The 23,612-nt window shown below is 45.2% G+C and overlaps 1 protein-coding gene and 1 long non-coding RNA gene across 2 annotated transcripts in view; one reads left to right on the top strand and one right to left on the bottom strand.

The window, feature by feature from the left end:
- The window catches only part of SPEF2 (sperm flagellar 2), a 138,931-nt gene that overhangs the window by 11,864 nt on the left and 103,455 nt on the right, over nucleotides 1-23,612 (top strand). Inside the window, exons 3-8 of the mRNA XM_028524215.2 lie at nucleotides 4,039-4,291; nucleotides 5,526-5,666; nucleotides 7,432-7,496; nucleotides 11,433-11,619; nucleotides 15,332-15,520; nucleotides 20,605-20,792. Coding sequence (XP_028380016.1) covers nucleotides 4,039-4,291; nucleotides 5,526-5,666; nucleotides 7,432-7,496; nucleotides 11,433-11,619; nucleotides 15,332-15,520; nucleotides 20,605-20,792 — 1,023 coding nt within the window. The remainder of the gene's footprint in view (nucleotides 1-4,038; nucleotides 4,292-5,525; nucleotides 5,667-7,431; nucleotides 7,497-11,432; nucleotides 11,620-15,331; nucleotides 15,521-20,604; nucleotides 20,793-23,612) is intronic.
- On the bottom strand, nucleotides 1,464-20,972 carry LOC118499415. The gene is made up of 3 exons (XR_004901895.1): nucleotides 20,962-20,972; nucleotides 4,767-4,770; nucleotides 1,464-2,061 (listed from the first exon to the last, which is right to left on the bottom strand). It is a non-coding gene; the product is annotated as an uncharacterized LOC118499415 (long non-coding RNA).

The following is a 23,612-nucleotide window of genomic DNA, read 5'->3' as shown; positions in this document are numbered from 1 at the left end:
AACTTCAGACATTCCCGTTTCTCTCTCCCAGGCGTGTCTTGTGAGGTGCTTGCTTGTGCGACCCTCACCCACCTTTTCAGCTGCATTCCCCACCAGCCTTGAGCCCTAACCTAAGCTGCTCTGGCCCGAAAACACGCCCATGTTTTTGTTATGCCTTGGACCTTTGTACAGTAATATTCTTCCTTCACTTCCAACACAAGGAACTTGATTCCTTCCTAAGACTAACTGAAAGTTCACCCTTTCTCTAAACTCTTCTTTGACTTCCCCAGAAGATGTAGTGCCCGTTTTGTCTGTTCTAATAACACTTTGGATGCCCCTTTCCTTGTCACATGAAGTGAATTATTTATTTATGCATCAGTTCTTTGCCGAGTGCCAGCCACGGGAAGGTGCCCAAATAACGGCTCACGAATGGATATAGAAATGTTTTCTCCTCAACTGGACTGCAGAGTTGCTGGAAGTTGCAAAGGGTGTTGATCCTTCATGCACCCAGTGCTGCCCCCACCCCACAGCAGACAGACACACACCGATGTTTCTCGGTGGGTGAATGAATGATGCAGAAAGGATGCCTATTGGGCCATAGAAAACTCAAAGGACCATGCTGACCATATCGCACACGCGGTATTTCAGGCGGACTGAACCGGCCCTTGTTAGCAGGGCCGTAGGGGGCCTTTGTGCGAAGCGGAAAAGGGGGCCCTGTCCGCATGGGCACCGCTGTGAAGGCACAGGTGTTCGTGAACGGAAGGTATTTGTGCGAACAACAGGGTGGATGAAGCGGGCTCGTGCGGGGCTAGGGCCTGGCATACCCAGCACAGGGCAGCTCTCACAGCCTCGCCTGGCCTTTGCATGGGCGTGTGCCCTGCTTATCATCCTGTGTGACAGCCTTGATCTTCCCACTGCAGGGGACTAACATTCTGTCCCCCCGGGAGTCATCACAGTCCTGAAGGTGGGGAGGGGCACCTTTGCACCTGACAACCGAATTTGACCCATCGACCCATCATTAGTTTTTGAAACAAGCCACTTTCAAGCAGCCTTCTAAAGAGGGTGGAGACCAGTATGTCCACGGATGTGGCTTTTGTAACAGTGTCCTTGGCGAGGAAAGAATTGTTCTTTGTCAAAACCTATTTTTTGTAGGCAGCTGTCTAGTGCCAGAGCTCACGATTTGGAGATCTGGTCTAATAATTTTAGTTTTTTTAGTTTAAAATGTAAACAATAAACTAAGTGTATATTGCTAATAACTTAGTTACTTGCCTTGGAAATGACTGAAGCCTAAGAAAGACCCATCTAACTGTGAAAGAATTCTCTGTTGTAGAATATTTTTAGTCCATCTCAAAGGGTGGGAAGCGAGCAGATTAGTTGAAAGAATGAAAAGCGAAGAACATAGGTATCGTTGGGAGGGCAGCTTCCGCTCACTTTGGAAGGCATATCCCCTCCCTCGCCAGGGCCAGGGAGCGAGGAGGCGAGGAGGCAGGTAATCCCCTGGCAAATCAGAACTGCGAGCAGGGAGGGAGAAGACTCGTCCCAGAGCACGTTTCCTGCTCCTCAGAGTCCTCACTGACGTCATGTGCTGTGTCTCCAGGGCAAGGAGGTCCCCGTGACTCCTCTGGGCTCACAAACAACTGTCGGTGACCATGTCACACGGGTTGAGCATATGCTGTAACGAGAGCGGACTTCCAGCGATTCACATGCCAGTAATATTCCCAAGTTGTGATTGGTTGGAAATTTGGAATATGTATTAAAAACTTCCAGAGAACAGTACTGTTAAGCCTGGATACTTCGGCCTGTCCACAGGGGTACTTTAAAGCCTCCTGTGTGACCGAGCCATGCTCTTGGCGGGCTTCCAGCGTGTTCTGTGGCCACGTAACCCGTCACTTTCACAGGGACAGAGCTGTGCTTCAATGATGTTTGGGAATCAGCTGTGTTTGTTTTTGGATTCTCCCTCCTGACTTACACTGCTCTTAACCTCTGCTGTCTCTGGTTAGGACCCAGGTCAGGGCCCTGACGAGTGGCTCTCCCGCCACATCTTCCCAAGTGCAGGTAGTGGACTCCTGGGGTTGGAGGGACCTGTCGGAGGAACATAACCACGAGTCACTGATCTGGCCGTCCTCGTTCCCAGCTGTAGAGTACGGTCTGCTTTACCCCAATCGTTTCAGGCGAAAGTCTGTCACCTTGACCTGTGAGGTCGCTGGTGGGGACCGCACTGCAAACAGGCACCCGAGAAGACCCGAGAAAAATGTCTGCTCTTATTGTTACGTGTTCCTAGTGGCTTTCATTCTATCGCCTCATCTTCTCTAAGATCTGTTTCTCTTTTACTAATTTAAAATACTATATTCAAAGTGTGGTCAATGTAGTATGCTATCCTGGTATTTCTGATAAAGGAGTAGTAGTAAGTGGAGGAAACATGACTGTAAGTTACACAGCTGGGAGAGGAATTCAAGGTACATGTCACTGTTTTTGCTGACGTCGGCCTTCCCACGGTGCTGGCTCCTCATTCATATTTAGAAATCATTTGTCTATTTCCCCAGCCCCATCTCTTTTTAGAGCTACATTTTTAAGTTGCACTTCATGGGCACTTTTGGCTAGATTTTAGGAGATTCAAACATACCCAAAATGGTATGTGCATTTTGAGTATTTGTGTGGAAAATGTTCCATAGGTCTCATCAGATTTTTAATGATATAGGTGGTCTTTAAAAACATGATTAGAACCACTACTTCAGAGGAATCTCTTAAGATAACAGTATACTAGCAATAGTATCTAAAGTTTAAGTGATCTCATTATGCTTCTAACAATTTAATTGAAATTGTTGAAAATTACAGTATATTCCCCCAAATAATTTTATAGTCCGAAATGAAGTTATTGCATGAGTAACCCTATTGTATTAGAAGTTATACCAAATGCATGGCAGCTCCCTCTGTTCTAAGGTATCATTTTGGGGAGAAAGTTAGGACATTAGCTTATATTCAAATATATTTAGTATATATTTTTTCTAATAAGGAACATTACTGTTTGGGAGTTAAAGTAAAGAGAAAACAGGCCAGTCTTTAAACTCGATGTTTATATCCAGGTGGATCATATAGAGACACGAGAGCTGAAAATGCTTCCCACATCTCTTGCTTTATTTCTAACGCCGGATCCATAGGAAGGCTAATAGCCCTGGATCGTTTGAGACTTCCGTCACAACACTCACCTCCATTCGTTCATCACTGTTGGTTTGCTCATCCAGGGCAGGCACTGCCTCTTATTTATCTTTGTAAAAGTTTAATACCTTTGTAAATGTATTTATAGTTATTTACATATTATTTTCATGAGAAATTTTATAAATAAATTGTATGTTATGGGTATTCAATGAATGCTTATTAGTTGACAGAGTAAGTTAATAAATGAAAGAAATCATGAATTTCTTCTAAAATGTGAGCCTAATTTGATAATAGGTAACTCAAACATGGATATAACTTATCATTAGAAAGCTTCTACCGATTCTTAAAGTAGTCATATAAACTGCTGAGTGAAGATTACACAACCCATTTGATTGAAGGGTGACGTCACTTAATCAAAGGCTTGGACAGCGCGCGAGAGGCCTGCTGTTCAGGTGCCAGCGCGGTGCCCGGGGCTGTCTTCAGACACCAGTGACAGTGCCACTGAGCGAGACGGACACTCAGTGTGCAGTTGTGACTTCTGCATAGAGCGTTTTTCCAAACCACAGTTCAATTTTCCCATTTAGAAGAAGGAACCTCATTATCTGGTTTTGTATTGACTTCCTGTACAGATTCTAGCATCTATTTTGGTAGGAAAGTGTACACAATTAGTGAGCTTTAATTTATTCATTCAAAAGAAATAAATGCACAACACTAAGGACACTAGAAAAGCTTCATGTGTTTGTATGATTGAGTGGCTTTGGAGAGGAACGATATATCTTTTTAAAAAACATGGTGCCATAGTCTGAATAGGCTACTTCAGACTATTGATCATGGTAGTATCTGATACATTTTTGTTTTTAGTTCAAAGCCGGTGTCTAAATCTGTAAATATTTCAATGCCTAGGGTTTCGAGTGCCAAGCTTAACAATTTTTCTCGCTTGGAGCCCACGCTTCACCTTCTGGGCGTGCAGTTTGACCAGAAGGTGGCCAACAACATTATGACGGAGAAGCCCGGGGCCGCGACGAAACTCGTGTATGAGCTGTATACCGCCCTGCAGAAGAAGAAGAAGAGTGGGCTGATCGGGGTGGAAATGCACACCTTGCAACCCCTGCCCAACACCAGGCTGCAGAACACGAAAAGTGAGGCTCTGGGGGATGTAAGTACATAGGGAAACGTCGGCGTGTCACCGTGTGAAACTTAGTGGAGAGAAGCCACAGTGAGGCTGTGTCCTCAGAGAAGCCCCAGGGGGTCAATGAGTCCCTCATGTGTGTTAGCAGCCATACTTGGGTCCTATTTACACCGTTATTTCCAAGGCATGTATCCATTTTTGATGTCTGCCTGCATGCTCTCCACATCGCTAATAGCTTATCAAATTCTGTGTGTCCCTGATTTCCCGGGCCTGCTTCTGTCTGTCCAGTTAGAGCCCTATCCTCTCTGGGCTCAGCTCTCCTTATAACCTACTGACATGTCCCCTGAGCTTCAGCCTGGGCACTAGGTGACTCTTCCCTAAACCCCACACGCACTAGGGTCTCCTTCTGCTTAGCAGCCTTCTGTTTGACATACACCCTGTCTCCCCGTTCACACTGACATTGGGCAGCTTCCACTCCGTGTTCTCAGCCTGCCGTGCTAACTTGACTTCCTCTCGGTCCTCAGCACAAAGTCTTCCCCCGTGTTGTTTGGAAGCCTGCCCATGAATGGGACATGTATAGTCCCACCCTTTCCTGTCTCGGCCAAGCTCCTCCTCCTCGTCTCTCCTCGTCACCCCAGCTTTTCTCCATCTACTTCTGTGCAACCTTCTCAGGACACGTGGGCTCCGCACGTGACCTCCCTGGGCACAGGTCGTTCTCAGGCATTCACCTCCTGCACTGATGTCACTGTTAACCTTCAATGTTCATGTGGCTAGTGGTCCCACAAGGTTTTAGTTCCTCACATCCAAGGCACATGTCCAGTGCCTGGCTTTGAACACTGCAGATACTCATTAAACACGTTTTGATCAATTGGTATGGCTGCCTAGTAGACAGTTCTCCCCAGTTCCTGTGCTTCTCCCCATCAGCAGGCAGGTCATGAAGGTGGGACTAGGAAAGAGTGACGCTCTTCTTTGTGATGGGAACAAACTCCTTTACATTTCTTTTAGTCTCAGCCCCCAGAATGGACATGCACACATTTGATTAGCATAATTTGGGGACTCCAAACTGTGTTTTCATATCATACCGTTCAAACTAAGTCATGTTGACACCTGCTTTGTTACACTAGACAGTTGTGACACCTAGTCCATTGGTTAATTGATGAGTTCTGAAAATTTCAATGGAAAAATTATGTATATGTATACCTGTGAGTATGTAACATTCTGATGAACCGAATCACTAAACTGATGTTTATGGGATATTCAGCAACGATTGAGCAGAAGACGACAAAATGAAATAATGGCCAAAATCCAGGCGGCTATCATACAGATTCCGAAACCTGCATCAAATCGTACTCTGAAAGCACTGGAGGCCCAAAAAATGATGAAGAAGAAAAAAGAAACGGAGGTAAGTGATAGTCCTTTAAAATTGTGTGCATTTATCTTTTCCTTTTTAAAAAGATTTTATTTATTTATTTTAGACAGAGGGGAAGGGAGGGAGAGAGAGAGGGAGAGAAACATCAATGTGTGGCTGCCTCTCTCGCACCCCACACTGATGGCCTGGCCTGCAACCCAGGCCAAGTGCCCTGACTGGGAATCAAACCAGAGACCCATTTGTTCGCAGGCCGGTACTCAATCCACTGAGCCACACCAGCCAGGGTGTGCGTTTATCTTAATAAAGGAATGATCTTTCCTTAAAACATGTCGAATTCCCCAAACTACTTATATTCTTTTCACGTGATGTCTGGCATTGCTCCTTCTCATTGAAAGGCTTCCCCTGTGTGCCCATTCAGTCCATTTGATACTGCTGTTTGCCCAGAAACAGAGAATGTAGCTTCAGGCAAGGGAAGACAGACCCCTGTTAAATGACAGTGCCTGTCTGGCCTCCTGTGCTGGGGATTCTGTGGTCACCAACAAGCCAGGTCAGAGCGGGTGCTGTCATACTGACCCCTGTGGGTGCACCAGGGCCCAGCTGGGGTGCATGTATGTATGTGCCATTCCGACTATATGTTTTCACTCAATTTCTCCTCACCACGCTGTACTGTTTTTCTGTGAATCCTAGAAATGTTAAGTGATTTGCTTGTTATCAGCATGTTTAAATTTGAGTTACCTACGTAAGTGCTATTTTGCTAGACTGTAGCAACTGTCAATCATTCCAAGGACACAGTCCAACCCTGTTTCCCAGGGGAGCAATACTCCATTTTTATACAAGTTCCTGCAGTCTACCCTACCTACCACCACAATAATGTCAACGACACTCTCTCCTGTGCCCTAAGGAAAAGATTAATAGCTGCCATTTATCGAGCATCTGCTACATGTGAGGCTGTGGACTGGGCACTTCCCATCACCTTTGGTTTATGCATAAATGACTCTCTAGCTAGGCTGTTATTTTGCCCACTGTGCATATAAGGAAACGGAAACTCGGAAAGCTGGCATGTGAAACGGAAACTCGGAAAGCTGGCACGTTTGGCCCAAGTTCGCAATGCTGGTAAAGCAGAGATTGACAGGTCTCTCTGATTTCTAAAGTCAGTGTGTTTTATGTTTATCTCCATGCATTTTTAACATTAAAAAATTCTGTGCTTGGATTCTAAAAAATGTTACCCACAGAGGTTTTCTTCTGACCCCATTTTTTAAAGTATATAATTCTTTTATTTCCCAGAGTTGATTAAATTTTATTAATAAGAAGTATAGTAAATAGGGGAGGAACTAAAATGAATTTTCAGAGAGCAAATTAATAGTGTAAATAAGAATACATGAGAAATGTTTAAAGTACCCAAGACAATGATCGTTAAAGAAATATTTACATCCAAAATGCTCCTTCTCATTTTAAAAATTGTAACAAAATTTTTAACCAACAAATTATGTCCTAACTCTTTGATAATCTTTATTCTTATTAAATGCCCTTCGATGCACCATCAGAGCTAAAACTGTGAAGTGAACGATTTAGATGAGGCAGTTTTCATATTATTTTATCTATATTTATGAAATATAGATAAATATTGAAGTTGAAGTAACAAATCAGAATTATAAAACTGTGTTGGAGTGCAGTTTTTCATAACTCAATTACCTTGAATTAGTAGTGCAGGTCATCTTATAAACTTGAACAAGTATGGTAAAGGGAGATTTTCAAAGATTTTTAGAGGCAGGAAACTGACAGTAAACTTTGTTTTAAGGATGTGGCCAAGGAGATCAAGAAGTTTGAAGAATTACTAAAGAAGGATCTCCAGGCAAAAGACAGGTGGGCTATGAAATATTGTAATAATCACAAAACTACATTCTTTTCTACTGTAAGTTTTGAATATTTAGAAATGGTTTATCTGGAATGTGTGTTCCAAAGATTTTTTCACTTTGTAGAATCTTCATTAAGAGAGCCTATGAAAGAAGATAAATGACTTACAGTTCAGATTAATTATTGTTCATTAACAATCGCACAAAGTTCAAGAGGGAGGCTGGCTGTTGTGACGTACAGTTAAATCATGTTTCTGTGCTCGCACGCTCCTCTAGGTTCACACATGTCTTTGACATGCTCGCCAAAGTAGTTTCGAGCTCACATTTGACACAGGAAAACCTTTGTGAGACTCTAGTTGGTTTCTCCCACGTTGCACCCCTGGCATGGCATCCAGTGCGGGGGCTCAGTGCAGAGCTGGTGCGTTAGTTTGCTGATCACCTGTCACTGAATCAGTTCAGTGAGTCTATTGCAAGAAGTGCCTGATTAATGGGCTTAATTTGCCCAAAGATAAAGAATATCCCATTAGGGGTCCTTGTCTCACAGAAAATAATTGATTAGGGACTACATTAATAGGAGCAACTTGAGTTTTGTTGTTGTTTTGGGTTTTCTTCATTTTTACACGGAAACTACCAAACTCGACTCATTTACGATTTATAGACTGTGAAATAAATCTTTGTTAAAGAAGAAAGACACAAATCATATACTTCATTTCCCTGTCAACATTTCCGAAATAGAAGGAAACAGAGTCAAATGAGGAGGCATTAGACAAAGCTAGAAAAAGAAATGGTGAGGAAGGCAGGTGTGGCGGGAAAATGAAGCAAAATGAGTACACGTGGTGCCTTCCCTCCCACCATCCGCAGGGATCGTGGTGCCCTGTTCTGACCCCCACTCCCGTGTCTCAGCGCCTCCCCTGACTCCCGAAGAAAACGCAGTCCCAGCCCGCCCTGCCAGGCAGCCACCACCTGAACCCCACCGCGCCCGCCTGGCGCTGGCCGGTGAAACCCCGGCTGCCTTCCAGCGCTCGGACACCTGCCAGCCACACGTTCTCGCGTGCTAAGCAGATGCTATCCACCAGAATGACTGTCTTAAAATACTGAAATATTGGTTATTTTTTGAGGAGTGGCCTTCTCCGTAGCTCCATGGCCGCCCCTCTCCTGGGACTCCACACACTGTAGCGACCAGAGGTAGCACCAGGCAGAGCAGCGCACCCTCCCCCACTCGAGCTGGCTGCTGGAGCCCCGGCCACGGGCCTACATTCCCCAGGAGGGAAGGGAGGTTGGAGCAGCCATCTCCAGCCCTAACTAACTCCTTGTAGGAGCCCTGCCAGCAGTCCCACATAACAGTTCTGCTTACATCTTACTGGTCAAATTCAATGTCACCTGACCATACCTAGCAGAACGGGAGGCTGGGAAAAGCAGTTTTCAGCCAGATATATTGTTTTTCCGAATGACATTTGGGCTCCATTTGGAGAAAAAGGGGAGGGAAGCAGCCATGTCTATCACAAGTCCTTTCTCTGTAGGAGCCTCCTCTTGACCTTGCTAGAGATTCCTGGCTGGGGACCAGGAATGGAACACCCTCGCTTCCCAGGGGGCAAGATAGGGCCTGGGCAGCAAGATAGGACCTGTCCCCTCCCCTGTGGCCAGCCTCCTCGGAGACGGACAGTCCTTCCAGTGTGCCCCACAAAGAGCGTCTTCTCTGGGGGCCCTGAACTGAAACAGGCTGGGAAGCACTGGTCTGGGGCAAACTGTCAATGAGAGCAAAGGCTGTGGTGCATTCTGAATTCTTTGCTTAGAGCCACGCTGTCCTGGGCTTGTTGAGACACTTCCCATAGGGTAACCCTAAGGAGCAGTTTCTGGAGCTGTGCCTTGTACAGCCAGCTCCTGTGACACCACCTCAGGGGCGTCACCTCCATCCAGGTGCATCTTACTTCTGTTGTGGAAGAACGCAACGATGTCTCAATGCGAGCAACAGCAAGGCAACACAAGCGTTCTGTGGCTACTTCCCCCCCACAGTACAAGTCCTTTGTTTGTAAAGACAAAGAATAAATGCTATCTGCTGTTTGTTTCTATAACGGGGGTTGCTGGCTGCTGTAGATGGACATCTGGGTTCCTGCACTTCCCTTAACTCTTCCTAGCAACTGCTTTTTTTAATATTTACAAAAATGTAAGCACAGGTTAATGCTGTAGAGGGCTGGCAAGCAGACAGATGTAAAGAAACCATAATTATTGTCCTCAGTACATCCACACCTAGTAAAATGAATATTCACTCAAGAAAGTATCACGTGGCTTTGTTCAGACCTTTACTGCAATCAGACAGCAGACGGATGGATGGGCAGGTGGACAGACTGACTGATAAGTAACCGAGAGGAAATACGTCAGGTGTGTTACTGGTAACATAAATACAGTGTGGAAGGGCTATATTAATCCATGCTCAACCCAGGGAAAGATCTTTTAAATAACACATTTATGTAAAAATGTAAGAAGAATTTTGATGAATGATTTAAACAGTTGTGCCACACTATTCTTGTAAGTACTTAATTGTAGTAAATTGTAATAAATAAATAGGGACGAACTGAGTCTTTGATATCACTGAGACTTTGCGAGCTACTCGGTTTCCGCTCAGCGACTCCCAGTGACAGAACACCACGGAAGGCGGAGCCCCTGCTGATAAAATAGCCAGAATTTCAGTGTGTGATTTTAAAAATCCCGCTACATCGTGTAGTGCTTCTCAGCACATAACGGCCACCCACCACCTGTCAGGCATGCAAGGCACAAGTGCAGGGAAGAGGAAAACAGGGTGTTTTGCTTATGAGCTCATAGTGCAGCTGGCTGCACCAAACCGAAACATAATGCACTGCAATGTAATGCGGCCTGCACCATACCGTGTGACTCTGGCCTCACCAAACACGAACTAACTATGCTTTCTCTCTATATATGAGAATCGATAGGTATTCAGTTCTTACACACAACAATAGCCTGTCCTTGCCTTTTGAAAAAAAAGTTATATTTTTAAACAAATTGTAAAACTCATTATTCCTTGGCAAGTCTCATTATATCTTGTACTGATATATTACCATGACTATTTTTTAAAGAGGTATGTGGATGGGAATTGATTCTTTGATCCTTATAGACATAAAAGTGTGCCTGTTACTTCTAATGATAACTTTTGAATGAATCTATAAAAGCTCTTCTAAGTCACCACCTGTCTCACCGAATTAAGTGTGATTGTTCTGTGTCGGTGAGACCACCGGGCTCTTCCTGACCCTTTAATTTTGGACATGAGGTAGTACGAGAACCCCGAGATAGGCCTTTTCATCTTGGGTCTCCAGGACTTGGGTGCGAAGCCAGGTCAGACCTGTGCCGGAGTGCGGTGTGGTGAGCAAGTCAACTTTCAGGAAGAGCTGGGCCGAGGACCCCCGAGGTCCGGTGGTGGTTGGGGGTTCACAGAGCAGCTTGCAGGTGCGCGGGTGAGAGAGTGGTGGTGGACGGACCCATCTTGGAAGGACTGTGTCCTGACCGGCATTTGTGGAGGGATGCCTTCCTGACACGGGTTATCTCTACGGTGCTACAGTTGACTCTCAAACAGGGGGAACTGGAGGCCTAGAGCCAGCAGGAACGAGAGGGAGAAAAATGCAGAGCGTCTGGGTAGAGAGAAGATAGTGAGGAGAAAGAGTCCAGGGAGGTGGTGAGCCTAGAGGGAAGGCTCCGCAGGCTAAGGGCCTTGCAGACAGAGTCCAGAAAAGCAGGGAGGCGACAGCATCCACTGACACGCTAGGAGCAGCGTCACCCTGAGGTTCTAATGTTTGCCCCTTGGATACTTACTTGTGTTAACAAACTCGCAGAGCACGCAAGGGAGCCGCCCCCTGAGTTCCTCCCCCTCGGCCACAAGCTGTGGCCTGTGATTGCATTCTTTTTTTGAATCTAAAATAAAAACTATTGTCCTTAGTGCCTCCAAGGCTTCTTTAGATGCAGCAGGCCAGACGACTGCCGACTTGTTAAACACTTACTCGGATGATGAATACATTAAAAAAATCCAAAAGCGCCTCGAAGAAGATGCTTTCGCGAGAGAACAAAGGGAGAAAAGACGTCGGAGGCTGTTGATGGATCAGTTAATAGCCCATGAGGCACAAGAGGTAAGATACTCAGAGGCTGGTTCAATGATGGTGCTGGGAGTTTTACGAAATGCCCTCTTTTATATACACACTATGTATAAACATATTCTGTATATACACATTATGTATATGCACGTATCTTATGTACGTATTATCTGCCACTCTGACTCAAATGCAAATGGGACATCCTCACATCATAATAGCAAGTACACTCCAAAAAAAACTACATAAAACATTTGCTAAAGAATATAAAACCTGCCGATGGTTGTACAACACTGTGAGTGTCCTTACTACCACTGAATTTTGCACTTAAAATGGTTGAAATGGTAAATTTTATGTTTTGTATATTTTACCATAATAAAAAAAATACTGATAAAAAAGGAATCTAAGACAATCTGTTGTTAATTTTAGAAGTAAAAGGGAATGTTTTCCCCAGTTTTATTGAGGTATAATTGACAAATAAAAGTTGTATTTATTGAAGGTGTATAATGTGACACATTTATATATATATATATAATTATAAAATGATTGCCATAATCAAACTAATTAGCATGTCTATTGTTTCATATAGTTACCTTTTTCTGTGTTTGCTGAGAACACTTAAGATCCAGTGTTACAAGTTAAACTCTTTGAAATTCCATATATAAGTGAGCTCACGCAGTATTTGTCTTTCTGTGTCTAGCTTATTTTATTAGCACAATGTCCTCCAGGTTCGTCCGTGTTGTCACAAACATCAGGGTTTGCTTCTTTTCTGAGGCTGAATGATGTCGCACTGTGTAGCTACACCACACTCTCCCCCTCATCCGCTGACGGACACCTGGGTTGTTTCCATGTCGTGGACACTGAATAACGCGGCAGTGAACACGCGGATGCAGGTGTCTCCTTGAGATACTGGTTTCATTCCCTTTGGATGTACACACCCGAAGTGGGATTGTGAGCCCTGTGGTAGTTTTATTGTAAATACTTTGAGGAAGCACAACACTGTTTTCCATACTGGCTTTACCGATTTATATTCTCTCCAGCAGTTTACAAGAGTTTTCTTTTCTCCTCATTCTTGCCAACGCTAGTTATCTGTCTCTCTTTTTTTTTTTTTTTTCTTGAAAAGAGCCATTCTAACAGGGCTGAGATGATATCTTGCTATGGCTTTGGTTTTCATTTCCTTCATGAATGGTGACGTTGAGAACCTTTTTTTAAAATTTCTTTTTAGAAAGAGGAGGAAGAGACAGAGAAAGAGAGAGAAACATCAATGTGTGGTTGCCTCTCATATGCCCCCGTACAAGGGACCTGGCCTGCAACCCAGGCATGTGCCCTGACTGGGAATCGAACCTGTGACCCTTTGATTCACAGGCCATTGCTCAAGCCACTGAGCTACCCCAGCCAGGGCATGTTGAGCACCTTTTCATGTACCTGCTGACCATTCATTTGTCTTCTCTTGAGAAGTATCTACTCAGGTCCTTTGCCCAGTTGAGGGTTATTCAGTTTTTCTTTTTGCTGTTGAGTTGCTTGAGTTCCTTGAATATTTTGGATATTAACCAAAATACATAATTTGCAAATGTTTTCTTCCACTCAATAGTTTGCACCCTCTTGATCGTCTCCTTCGCTGTGCAAAAATTTTTGCTCTGCTTTGGGGTCATATCCCAAAAAAGAAAAATCATTGCCTAGACCAACATTAAGAAGTTTTTTCCCCTGTATTTTCCTTTTAGTAGTTCTGTAATTTCAGGTCCCTTTAGCAAGTATAATAAATCTGGGTTATATTTTAAAAACTACGGTTGTGACTGTGCCTTCTGAATCCCAAACCACACCACTTGGTTTGGGCTGGCCCAGCCGCGCTGTCCTCTTGCTGGGGTCGGTGGTCTCTCGCAGACATCTTTGGGCAGCTGGTGGGGTGGCAGGGGCTGGCTGACTTCACCAGGGCCAGCTGGGGAGACTGGCGCCTCTCCATACGGCAGGTCTATTTCCAGGCAGACCAGGTAATGTGCTGGCTGTGGCGGGGGTCACAGGAAGAAAGGCAGACGCCAAGGTTTTTATTGTATATACATATATATTTCTTTGCTACAACTGTCCCATTGATCAGTTTAAGTCAGTGGTCACCGCAAACCCCATATTTAAAGAATGGAGAAATAGATTTTACATTTTGATGGGAATATCTGCAGGATAACATTGCAAAGCAATGCGTGGAGAAAAACTGAAGAACGTGGGGCCATTGTTACAGTCAGGCTCACCGGCGCCATTGGGTGGCAAAAGGAAACAATGGTTAACATTAAAGCTGCTGGAATTCTGTAACTGGAGGAGACCTATCTTTCAGAGTGGTTCACGATTGTATTTTTCCATCGGATACATTTACTCAACAGAAAAAATTTCATATTTACTTTCAGTTGAACTTGCACTGAACCTACATTTTTATATAATCCCCAGGTTTGAGTTTTGACATTTAGCACAGAGTGTGTTGTCGTTTGTATCTCGATTCTGAAAATACACACAGTGCTCCTCCCACAGTCTCATAGTCATTGGGGATGTCAGATTTTCTTCTTACATCATTGGACCTTTGAGTGTTAAATGGACAGCTCCAATGCTTGGGTATTCTCCTAAATTCTCCCCCTTGAGAACTTTAATTACCTCCTCCCTCCACAGGATGTCTCTGTTTAGACGACTGAGAGAGGTTCAAGGGGCTCTGGGGCTCACCTCCCTCCTGAACCCCTCATTCGCCCCGAGTGAAAGAGGCCCTTGCCCAGGGACACACAGCCAGTCAAGGGGAGCCCTGCAGCTGCACAGGCCAGGGCCCCCGAGTCCCAGGTCAACGCATGTCCCCCTGTTCACTTGCTGCTTGCCCTTGAACTCTCTTACAGGGAGCCGGGAGAAGGCAACTCGTTTCCCTTTCAAACCACAGCCATTAAACTCGTCACACAGAAGCAGAAGGTGACTTCTCCTTTGCCTCTCCTCCCATCTTCCCATTCCGTCAGATTTCTGCTTTTCCTCACACCGGTGTTGAAATGACCCCGCTGGGAAATGATCAGATCTGCCCCCTGCAGCCAGACCGCGTCTGCATGTGCTTTTACACCAGCGTGTGCGCTGACAGGACTTGAGGCACAATTCCACATTTCCCTAAACATACTCAAAATGAGAATTTTGTCCCTGGTTTATAAAACCCTGAAAACAATCGCCTGATTTACTTTTTGATAATTCACTTCCATCAAATTTTAAAGGAGGTAATAATTCATTTAGAATAATTGAAAGTTAGCCCTGGCTGGCATAGCTCAGTGGATTGAGCGCGGGCTGGGAACCAAAGTGTCCCAGGTTCGATTCCCAGCCAGGGTACATGCCTGGGTTGCAGGCCATGGCCCCCAGCAACCGCACATTGATGTTTCTCTCTCTCTCTCTCTCTCTCTCTCCCTCCCTTCCCTCTCTAAAAGTAAATAAATAAATAAAATCTTTGAAAAAAAATTGTCTTTAAGAGAAAGCCAAGTAATCATTAAAAAAATATTTAGAATAATTGAAAGTTGCAAAACCCTAATGCCTCTCCTGGGTATCAAAAGTATACAAGCGTTGTTGGAAATTTCTTCTTTTTTCGACTCGATTTTGGCCATGTTCCAATTTGAGTCAAACGTTAGGAATTGATGCAGACGACGTCTGTGCCTTTTACACACCGCTCACGGGCGGGCGGGCGGGCGTCTCAGCCCACCGGGCAACTCGGGCAGGCCCGCACGGTAACCGTCTGCCCCGCTGGTGTTCGCAGGAGGCGTACCGGGAGGAGCAGCTGATCAACCGGCTCATGCGGCAGTCCCAGCAGGAGCGCAGGATCGCCGTGCAGCTCATGCACGTGCGGCACGAGAAGGAAGTTTTATGGCAAAACAGAATTTTCCGAGAAAAGCAGTATGAGGAAAGACGACTGAAAGAGTTCCAGGATGCCCTTGATCGAGAAGCGGTAAACGTACCTTCCTTAAAAACCTTTCTGAGGTTACTGCTGACTCTTTTCTGCCAAGTCAAGGTGAACAAAGTTGTAGGGGTTTGTCGCCAGTCACCGAACGGGAGTTCTTTTTCCTGCGGGCTCTAGAGTCAGTCCCCACTCGCGTGTTTGAGTGACTGCGCGGACAGCCCTGGAGCTCCTACCGTAAGCGGTGTTCTTTCCCCTAGTGAGTGCGGGCGCTGCAGCTGTGTGCCGCGCACCCCCAGTCCTGACGTCTGCGTGGGCGCTGATCTCAGGTGTCTTCTTCGGGAGCTGAATTATCTGGATAATTGTTTCCTTCCTCTCCTTTAGACGAGAGTCAAGTTGAATGGATGGAGTGCCCCTTGCTTACTTTGGAAATGATGCATTTGGCTAAATCTAAGTGTCTAGTCAAAGGATCTACCCATTGCTTCCCAAGCCCAGTGGCCCAGGTGCAGGGTAGCAAGGCGTTTATAGCAGAATGGGCCTCGCTGTGGGGAGAAGCGTTGCCCGTCTTTAACTGGGCTCCAACCGGCTGCAGAGGGCGGGGACGCCGGGCCTGCCTCGGCCTCAGAGACTGGGCCTGGGAGGTGCCGAGGCACAGGGGAAAAGTCCAGGCCTCCCTCTCATGGGGTCACCTTTCTCTGAAGCTGAGGGCCCTGCCTCTCTGGCACCCCGCCCTTTGAGATGGCTGATTCCACAGTCTGCACCTGTCACCCCCCCATCACCAGTGGCTGGTGCATGGATAGGAGCCACGTAAATAAACGTTGAATTTGTCAAGGGAACACTGTCACTTTACTTCCCATTATCATTCACTAAGTAAACAAAATATGTTTTATTTCCTACAGCATTTATCTGCCTACCACTTCACTTTTGTGAAGGACATTTTTTTTAAGTTATTATTTGTAATTGTTATTATTCTTGTAGTTTTGTTGTTATTCGTGGTGGGAGAATCCTAGGAGTGCCTTTAAATTTATTAAACATTTTAAAGATTGTTAATAATGCTCACGAACTGTTACTATTATCTCATGATATTAATATAAATAGAACTGACCTCCGATCACGTGGTCCCTCCTGTCCAGCACTGCTGTGGGGGACACGCTCCTCGTTCTCCTCCGGTTTGTTTGGCCGCTTACCTTCGGGGCTTCCGTTGTGGGCGTGTCCCCCAGGAATAGCAAAGCATTTACTGTCCGAGTCCTCAAAGCTCAGTCCCGCGCCGCCGCCTTCTCTCCTCCAGGGTCTGCTCAGACGATCTCGCCCACAACCGTGGGGGTGCAGCTCCTGCACCCGACATCCGACTCACACGCCATCTGCGTCTCTGCCCTCTGGCGTGCGCATCTGTATGACATCTCAGACGCACCTCAAACTCAGCATGTTAGAGCCAAATTTGTGGCCCCTATCACTAAACTGGACCCATTCGAGTTCCCGTATCTCAGCAAATGGCATTGCCATTTATTCTCATGCTCAAGTCCAAAACCTCGGGGCCCACTTCGGGCCTGTTTAATCCTGACTCCTGCATCCCCAGCCTCACTGAGTCCGGTAGATTGCATGTACTCAATATTTATCTCTTCAGTCGGTCCATTCCTCTCCATTTCTGCCCCCTCCCCCTGCTATCTACTCCTGCTGCAATGGTTTCCTTCGTCTATTTTTAGTGGCTATGATATGAATCGGCTACCACAGTTGGGGTGGGTAAGAACATAACATTTTTTATGCCTGTAATCAACCTCAGCTGAACTCCAGCAGCTCACCTGTGCCCGCAGAGATGTGCAGTGGCCAGGTCACAGGGCCACGTCATCAGGGAGACACACCTGTCATCAGGCACAAGCCCAGTCTCTTGCCATCGAGTCTTCATGTGCCCCGGCTGTCACAGTGTCACCTGGGCAGCACGTGCCTTTGGGAAGACTGTTCCAGTCCCCAAGGGTCCCTCGATGTTCCCCTGTGAGGCTTCGCTGCTCCCCAGGAGCTAGCTGCCGGGGAGTGGGGTATACATCTCTTCCCCTTTCTCCTTGTTTCCTCAAACCTTTCCCGCTAGCCTCTCCCTTTGAGTAACCTGGATTCGTTTGCCTTTGGATTTAGCCTTTTCAAGTGAGGAGGAGCCTCCAACAGTTTCACCTTCTCATCCTGCAGAAATTCTCTGACACAGGAATTAAAAGGAGCTCTGAGTACTTGTTAGAGATAAAGAAAGGGGAAGATGAGAGGGAACTTCCTCAGGGGGCCTGCCCCGCCTCACCCCTCCAAACCCTCCTTCGCTCTGCGGCGGCCAGCAGGACCTGCGGACTCTCAGGTCGGACCACTGCCCCCACACTGCAGAAGGCCCGTCCCTGGCTTCCTTCCCGCTGGACCCCTGCCCCTGACCTGGCCGCTCCATCCCCTGGACTCGGACCACACCGGTCCGCTCTCAGGTCCTTGAATAAGCTGCTCCTTCTGCCTTTCCCTGGTCAATACTCGTGCCCCTGAGCTCCCTGTTGTACAAGGCCCTGCTGTACACCCTCCCACCCCTCAGTCTCCCCTTAGTGGCGCTTTTCACATGTATAACCGGACATTTGTGTGACCCTGACTGTTCTCCCACTGGATGAAAGCCCCATGAGGACAGGGACCACTGGCTTCTGCTTAATACTGTTTCCCCAGGGCTAGGCTGATGCCCGGCACATCGAGAGAGAGAGAGAACTGGTGTTTTTCACCATGATTTAGGAGTTTTGTCTGTCTGTCTGTTTTGGATTACAACTGGTGATCTGTTTGAGACAGTTGGGCATTTCTTAAGACAGTTTCTGAATGCAAATTCCTATGCCTACATTTGTTTTAACAATAATCAAACCCATTAATAATTAACATTTTTTGAGCACTGGAGTCAAGTATTGAGCTGTGTTCGTTACATGCATATGTAACACTCACAGTGGCCATTTCAACTGGGCGCTCTTTCATCTCCATCTTCCACACAAGGAAAGCGAAGCTTAAAAAGCCCCAAGTCGCACGGCCACCACCTAGAAGGCGGTGCAGTGGGAGCCAGCGGGCCTGGCAGGCTCCCCAGCCCGACTCCTGACCCTGAGGTCACTGCCCCCCGAGGCCTTCCTTTTCCCTCTCCTTCTTCCTTATTTTTGGCTGCAGCCCACTTTGCTGCGATGGGACAGGAAATCATGGTGGGTTTTGCCCAGGGTTGGGGTGGTGGTGGGGTGGATAGAGGTGGAAGACTGGACAGGGAGACTAGACTAGAGAGAAGGAAGAAAGACGTGAGAGAGGAAGGCGGGAGGGAGGGGGGGAGGGGGCAACACCGGGGAAAGCTGCTCTATTCCCGCTGGGGACATTGCAGGGCTCCCGTCAAGGTTTTGCTTCTATCATACCCTAAGTGTTTCCATGTCCTTTACCGGCACTCTGTAGTAAACCCAGCTCCTGACCCATTTTCACTGTCACTTTCTCCATAAATTCTCTTCTAACTATGTCTACTCTATCAGGCTTCACTTTCCTGAGCTCTTCACACGTCCTGGAGCTTGCCGTAAAGCTTTGTACTCACATCAGGTGCTTTCTTGTGAAACCGGGCCTGCAAACCAAACACAACAACAACAAACTCCGGGGTAATTCCTCAGCCTGCCAAGCATCCAGGATTGACCCCAGAGGCCCCCCAGCCCCACCCCTTTCCCACCAACAATGAAACAAACAAACAAAACCGCAGAAACAAAACTACAATAACAAAACTAACGAGCCTTCTGTTTGGTGCAATGGACAGTATCAGATTATTGTCACGCATTTAGTCATTTGTGAACAGGGTGACGATAAGGAGTATTTGCCGTGACAAGATGGCTTGCTGGGTTTTTCTGCGTATGGCAAGTCCTGCTAATATCCCTGCTTTGCACTGAGGAGATGGGGGTGCAGGGAGGCTCTGGTTCCTACAGGCTCTCACAGCTTGTGCGTGACTTCTGTACACCACGGAGGCGGGGGGGGGCTCGGGTCCAGTCACAGGTCCATCAAGGCCCAGGTTGACCTCCACTTCACCCTCACTGCGCTAAGTTCCAGGACGCGAGTCTTGTTTCTGGAGCGTGTCGGTCAGTACAGGATAGGATTTCTCAAAGAGCAGGTACAGATGTGTGCAAAGCGGCATTTGGTCATGCTGAGCTTGACCTTCATACTTCTGTGAAGAAAGGGTTTTCCAAACAAAATAATGTTGCAAACCAAGCAGAGGGCAATGTCAACTGCTTAAGTGTTTTATTACTTTCTGCAGAAACAGATGTCTCTATGCATGGATTTTTTCAATTTATTAAGGCTGTAAGAGCAGAAAGTTTTCTTGTTGACTGAGAACATTTAATATCTGTTGGCAAGTGGTCAATATTTTCAGGTCAGTACAATTAGGGGATTTCCAGAATATTTTCTAAGGATCAATCAGTATTCTAGAACTCTCCCAGTGAAGAGCATGGGGCAGAGCAGGTGTGTCAGACTGCTGATGGCTGGATGCCTGCAAAGAGGCCAGATGTGCTTGGGGTCTGGCGCAGACTTGTCTGTTTCTCTGTGATCCCCAACTCTGTTTAAAACCTGTGAAATCAGAGCCCTGGCTGGCGTAGCTCAGTGGATTGAGCTCGGGCTGCGAACCAAAGCATCGCGGGTTCAATTCCCAGTCAGGGCACATGCCTGGGTTGCAGGCCACGACCCCCAGCAACCGCACATTGATATTTCTCTCTCTCTCTCTTTCTCCTTCCCTTCCCTCTCTAAAAATAAGTAAATAAAATCTTTAAAAAATCTTCATAAAAAAAGACTAGGAGTTTAAAAAAAAACCCTGTGAAATCAAGACTTCTTTTAAAACACTTAAGATTCAGTTTATCCTTAATCCACATTGGGCCTTCTCTGTTAGATTGTTTTTCTCTATACAGTGTTTTCCTGATAAGAAAAGCTTTCAGGGGAATATTTCCAATATTGTCTTTGCTATCATGCTCACGACTTAATGTGTTAGGGAAAATAGGCTCTGTCATGGATTTATTTATTTTTCCTGGTGTGAAACAAAAGGTGGTTTTGTGCTATTTAGAGGGTTTTTTTTGTTATTAAAGTGAAGACATTTTTGTTTGAATTATGGCGTCTTAAAAGTATCTTTGCCACCTTAGGCTTTAGCAAAACAAGCCAAGATTGACTTTGAAGAGCAAGCCGCCAGACAGAGGGAAATCCACGAGCAGATTGCTGTGGAGAGAGCTGAAGCTAGCTACCAAAAGCATTACATAATGTGCGCCTCGATTTTGGATCAGATACTTGATTTGTCCACTAAAGTGGCAGACTATCGGATGTTGACAGATAAGTAAGTACTGCTTTTCACCTTTAACACAGCAGACTCCACAGAGAGGGAGGAAGGATAAGACTGTGAAGTAGGCGTCAGGTTGTTAAAAGACACTAACGTGCTGCATTGAAAAGAAGAACTGAGAAAGGGGTCCCGAGCGCCTTGATACTGACTTAATTCAGCCACTGACTAGCTTTACTGAACATGAATTTAGATCTTTTACACTCAAATTTTGTGTCTAAATTCTCTATAATTTACTAAGACAACTATGATAACTTATTTGAAACACTTGGAACTTTCTAGAAAACTGGAATTGTTTAAAGAATGTTTTCCTAATAATGAATGCTATTTAAAAGGAAATAGTCAACAAAACAAAAAATATTAAGAACATGCCAAAATAGTGCACATCAATAAATTAATGGATCAAAACACTGTGGTACATTTACACAATGGAACACTACGGAGCAAAAAGAAAGCAGGAGCTCCTACCCTTTGCAACAACATGGATGGAACCGGAGAGCATGAAGCTAAGTGAATAAGCCAGGTGGTGAGGGACACCATATGATCTCACCTTTAAGTGGAACCTAATCAACAAAACAAAGAAGCAAGCAAAATATAACCAGGGGCATTGAAATTAAGAACAAGAACAATCTGACAGTAACCAGAGGGGAGGTGCAAGGGCATAATGGGGGAGATGGGGGGAAAGATTTTCAGGAACAACCATGGGGGACACATGGACAAAACCAAGGGGGAGTGGGAGCAGGGGAGGGAGGTGGGGATGGCTGGGGTAGGAGACTGGTAACAACAACAAAAAAGAACATAAGAAAATTTAAAGTAGAAAGTTAAGAGCAGGGGATAAACTGAAACACAGTTAAACAGGCAGCAGTAGATTTGCCAGTTATTGCAACAGAGTTACAAATCTTATCTGAGATTCCTGGCAGCCAAAGCAGAAAGGGAAACACATAGATATTGTTTCTATGTCATATAAGTGACTTGGAAACCAACTTACAGAGCACAACGTATTACTAAGTGCAGAACTTCCCACGTGTTACTTTGATTTTAATATTTCAAAGAGGCATACACTGGACTACCTCTTACTACTCTATAAATCCAGCTTCGTGGAAATCAATACAGAGAACATATTGTCTCTCTAAAACCACTTTATTTTAATTAAAATTTTTTTAAAGTTTTAGAAGTATTGATATCAAAGAATGTTCAAAGAGGCTTTACTTGGAAAATGTAAATGTTTTTTCATTGCAACTGCATACGATAGCTACACACATACAAGGGTGGGCAAAGCAGGTTTACAGTGGCCTGTAAAACACAGAATTTGTTCTTGTATTTATTAACCATTGTATTAGTTTTTTGTATCATGACTGTAAATCTACTTTTGCCCACCCCTGTATGTTAAGATTGTATCAGTTTTCATTACTAACAGTCAAGATAAACTCATTTTAGTTTCTCTGGGTCCCACACTAAGCAAGACATTATCAGTATGTATGTATTTAAAGCACCAGGTATATTTTGGTATGAGGCTATTTACATGAACTTTTGTTAAGACTGCTCCTTAACAAAGTTATTAATATTCAGATCATAGGCTCTTGATTCAGCAACTGCAGGATCAAGTTTGGGCAACAGAGAAGTAGCTAACTATTTACTTCACCACAGATGCCAATCACTGTCCCTTTAAAAACTCCAACGTTGTTTCTGTGCCAGACCTTATTACTGCCGAGATTTTCCATATCTCCATAAAGTCATCTTCAGCAACTACTAATATTTTAGTAATGGAAAACACAATGGGATTATATTCTAAATTGTACTTTTAATTTGAATACTGCTTTTGATTGTGGTAAAACATAAAAGTTATCATTTCGACACTGTGAAGTGTGCCGTTCAGTGGCGCTAAGCGATTCGCACCGCCGTGCCGCCCTCAACAACCCCCTAGCGCCAGAGCTTTGTGCCCTCCACACGGCAACTCCGCAGCAGTCTCGCTCTGACTCCCCGCTCCCTCCTTCCCCAGCCCTGGGACCGCTATTCTTTCTGTGGCTATGACACAGACTGTTTGAGGTACCTGGTATAAGTGGAAACATGGAACATTTGTCCTTTTGAGTCTGGCTTATTTCAGTTAGCATAATGTCTTCCAGGTTTGGCCATGGTGTTGCATGTCTCAGAATGAAATCAGACTCGTTAAGCTGCAATTTCAAGCTCTAGTCCAACTATTTTTAGAGAACTGTGTCTGAATCACACTGATCTCTTTCCTTCCTTTGCACACTTCGTTTTTCCTGGAACTGTTTTCCCATTACTCTGTCTGACCACCTCCTCCACGCCATTCATCAGAGTTAAATGGAAATAATTACCACAAATAATTGTAAGGGTTACCCAATGTTCAGTGATAATGAGACAACCCATGCATTAGATTTAGATTTTTGTGTTACAAATTATATGAAAATATGTCAACCAACTGGTATCTTAAAGGAGCTTTGGAAAATATTCCTTGATAGTTTTGCAGAGGAAAACACTATTACTAGAGCATTTAAACGTCTTCCTAATGATGCGAAGCCATTTAATAAGACAACAGAGAATCTAAAATCGAAGTGTTGTGGTAGTGATAATTGTTTTTTAATATATTGTTCTGTTAGTTCACAGTCAATTAGAGAGCTTGAAGAACCAGTGGCTTTAAGAAACATTCATTGATTCAGACCAACTAAGTTCCAGACATTTTGTTAGCCATTAAGAATATAATAGTAAGTTGGAATTCCTGGTCTCAAACAGCAGACCCTGGGAATGAATACGATAATAGACTAAGGTTTAAGGTGTATATTTGACTGACCATTGATTCAT

Source organism: Phyllostomus discolor, chromosome 3 (genome assembly GCF_004126475.2).
Source record: "Phyllostomus discolor isolate MPI-MPIP mPhyDis1 chromosome 3, mPhyDis1.pri.v3, whole genome shotgun sequence".
NCBI classification, from domain to species: Eukaryota; Metazoa; Chordata; class Mammalia; order Chiroptera; family Phyllostomidae; genus Phyllostomus; species Phyllostomus discolor.
The sequence above is the reverse complement of the archived record's forward strand: the minus strand, read 5'-3'. Positions and strand labels throughout refer to the sequence as shown.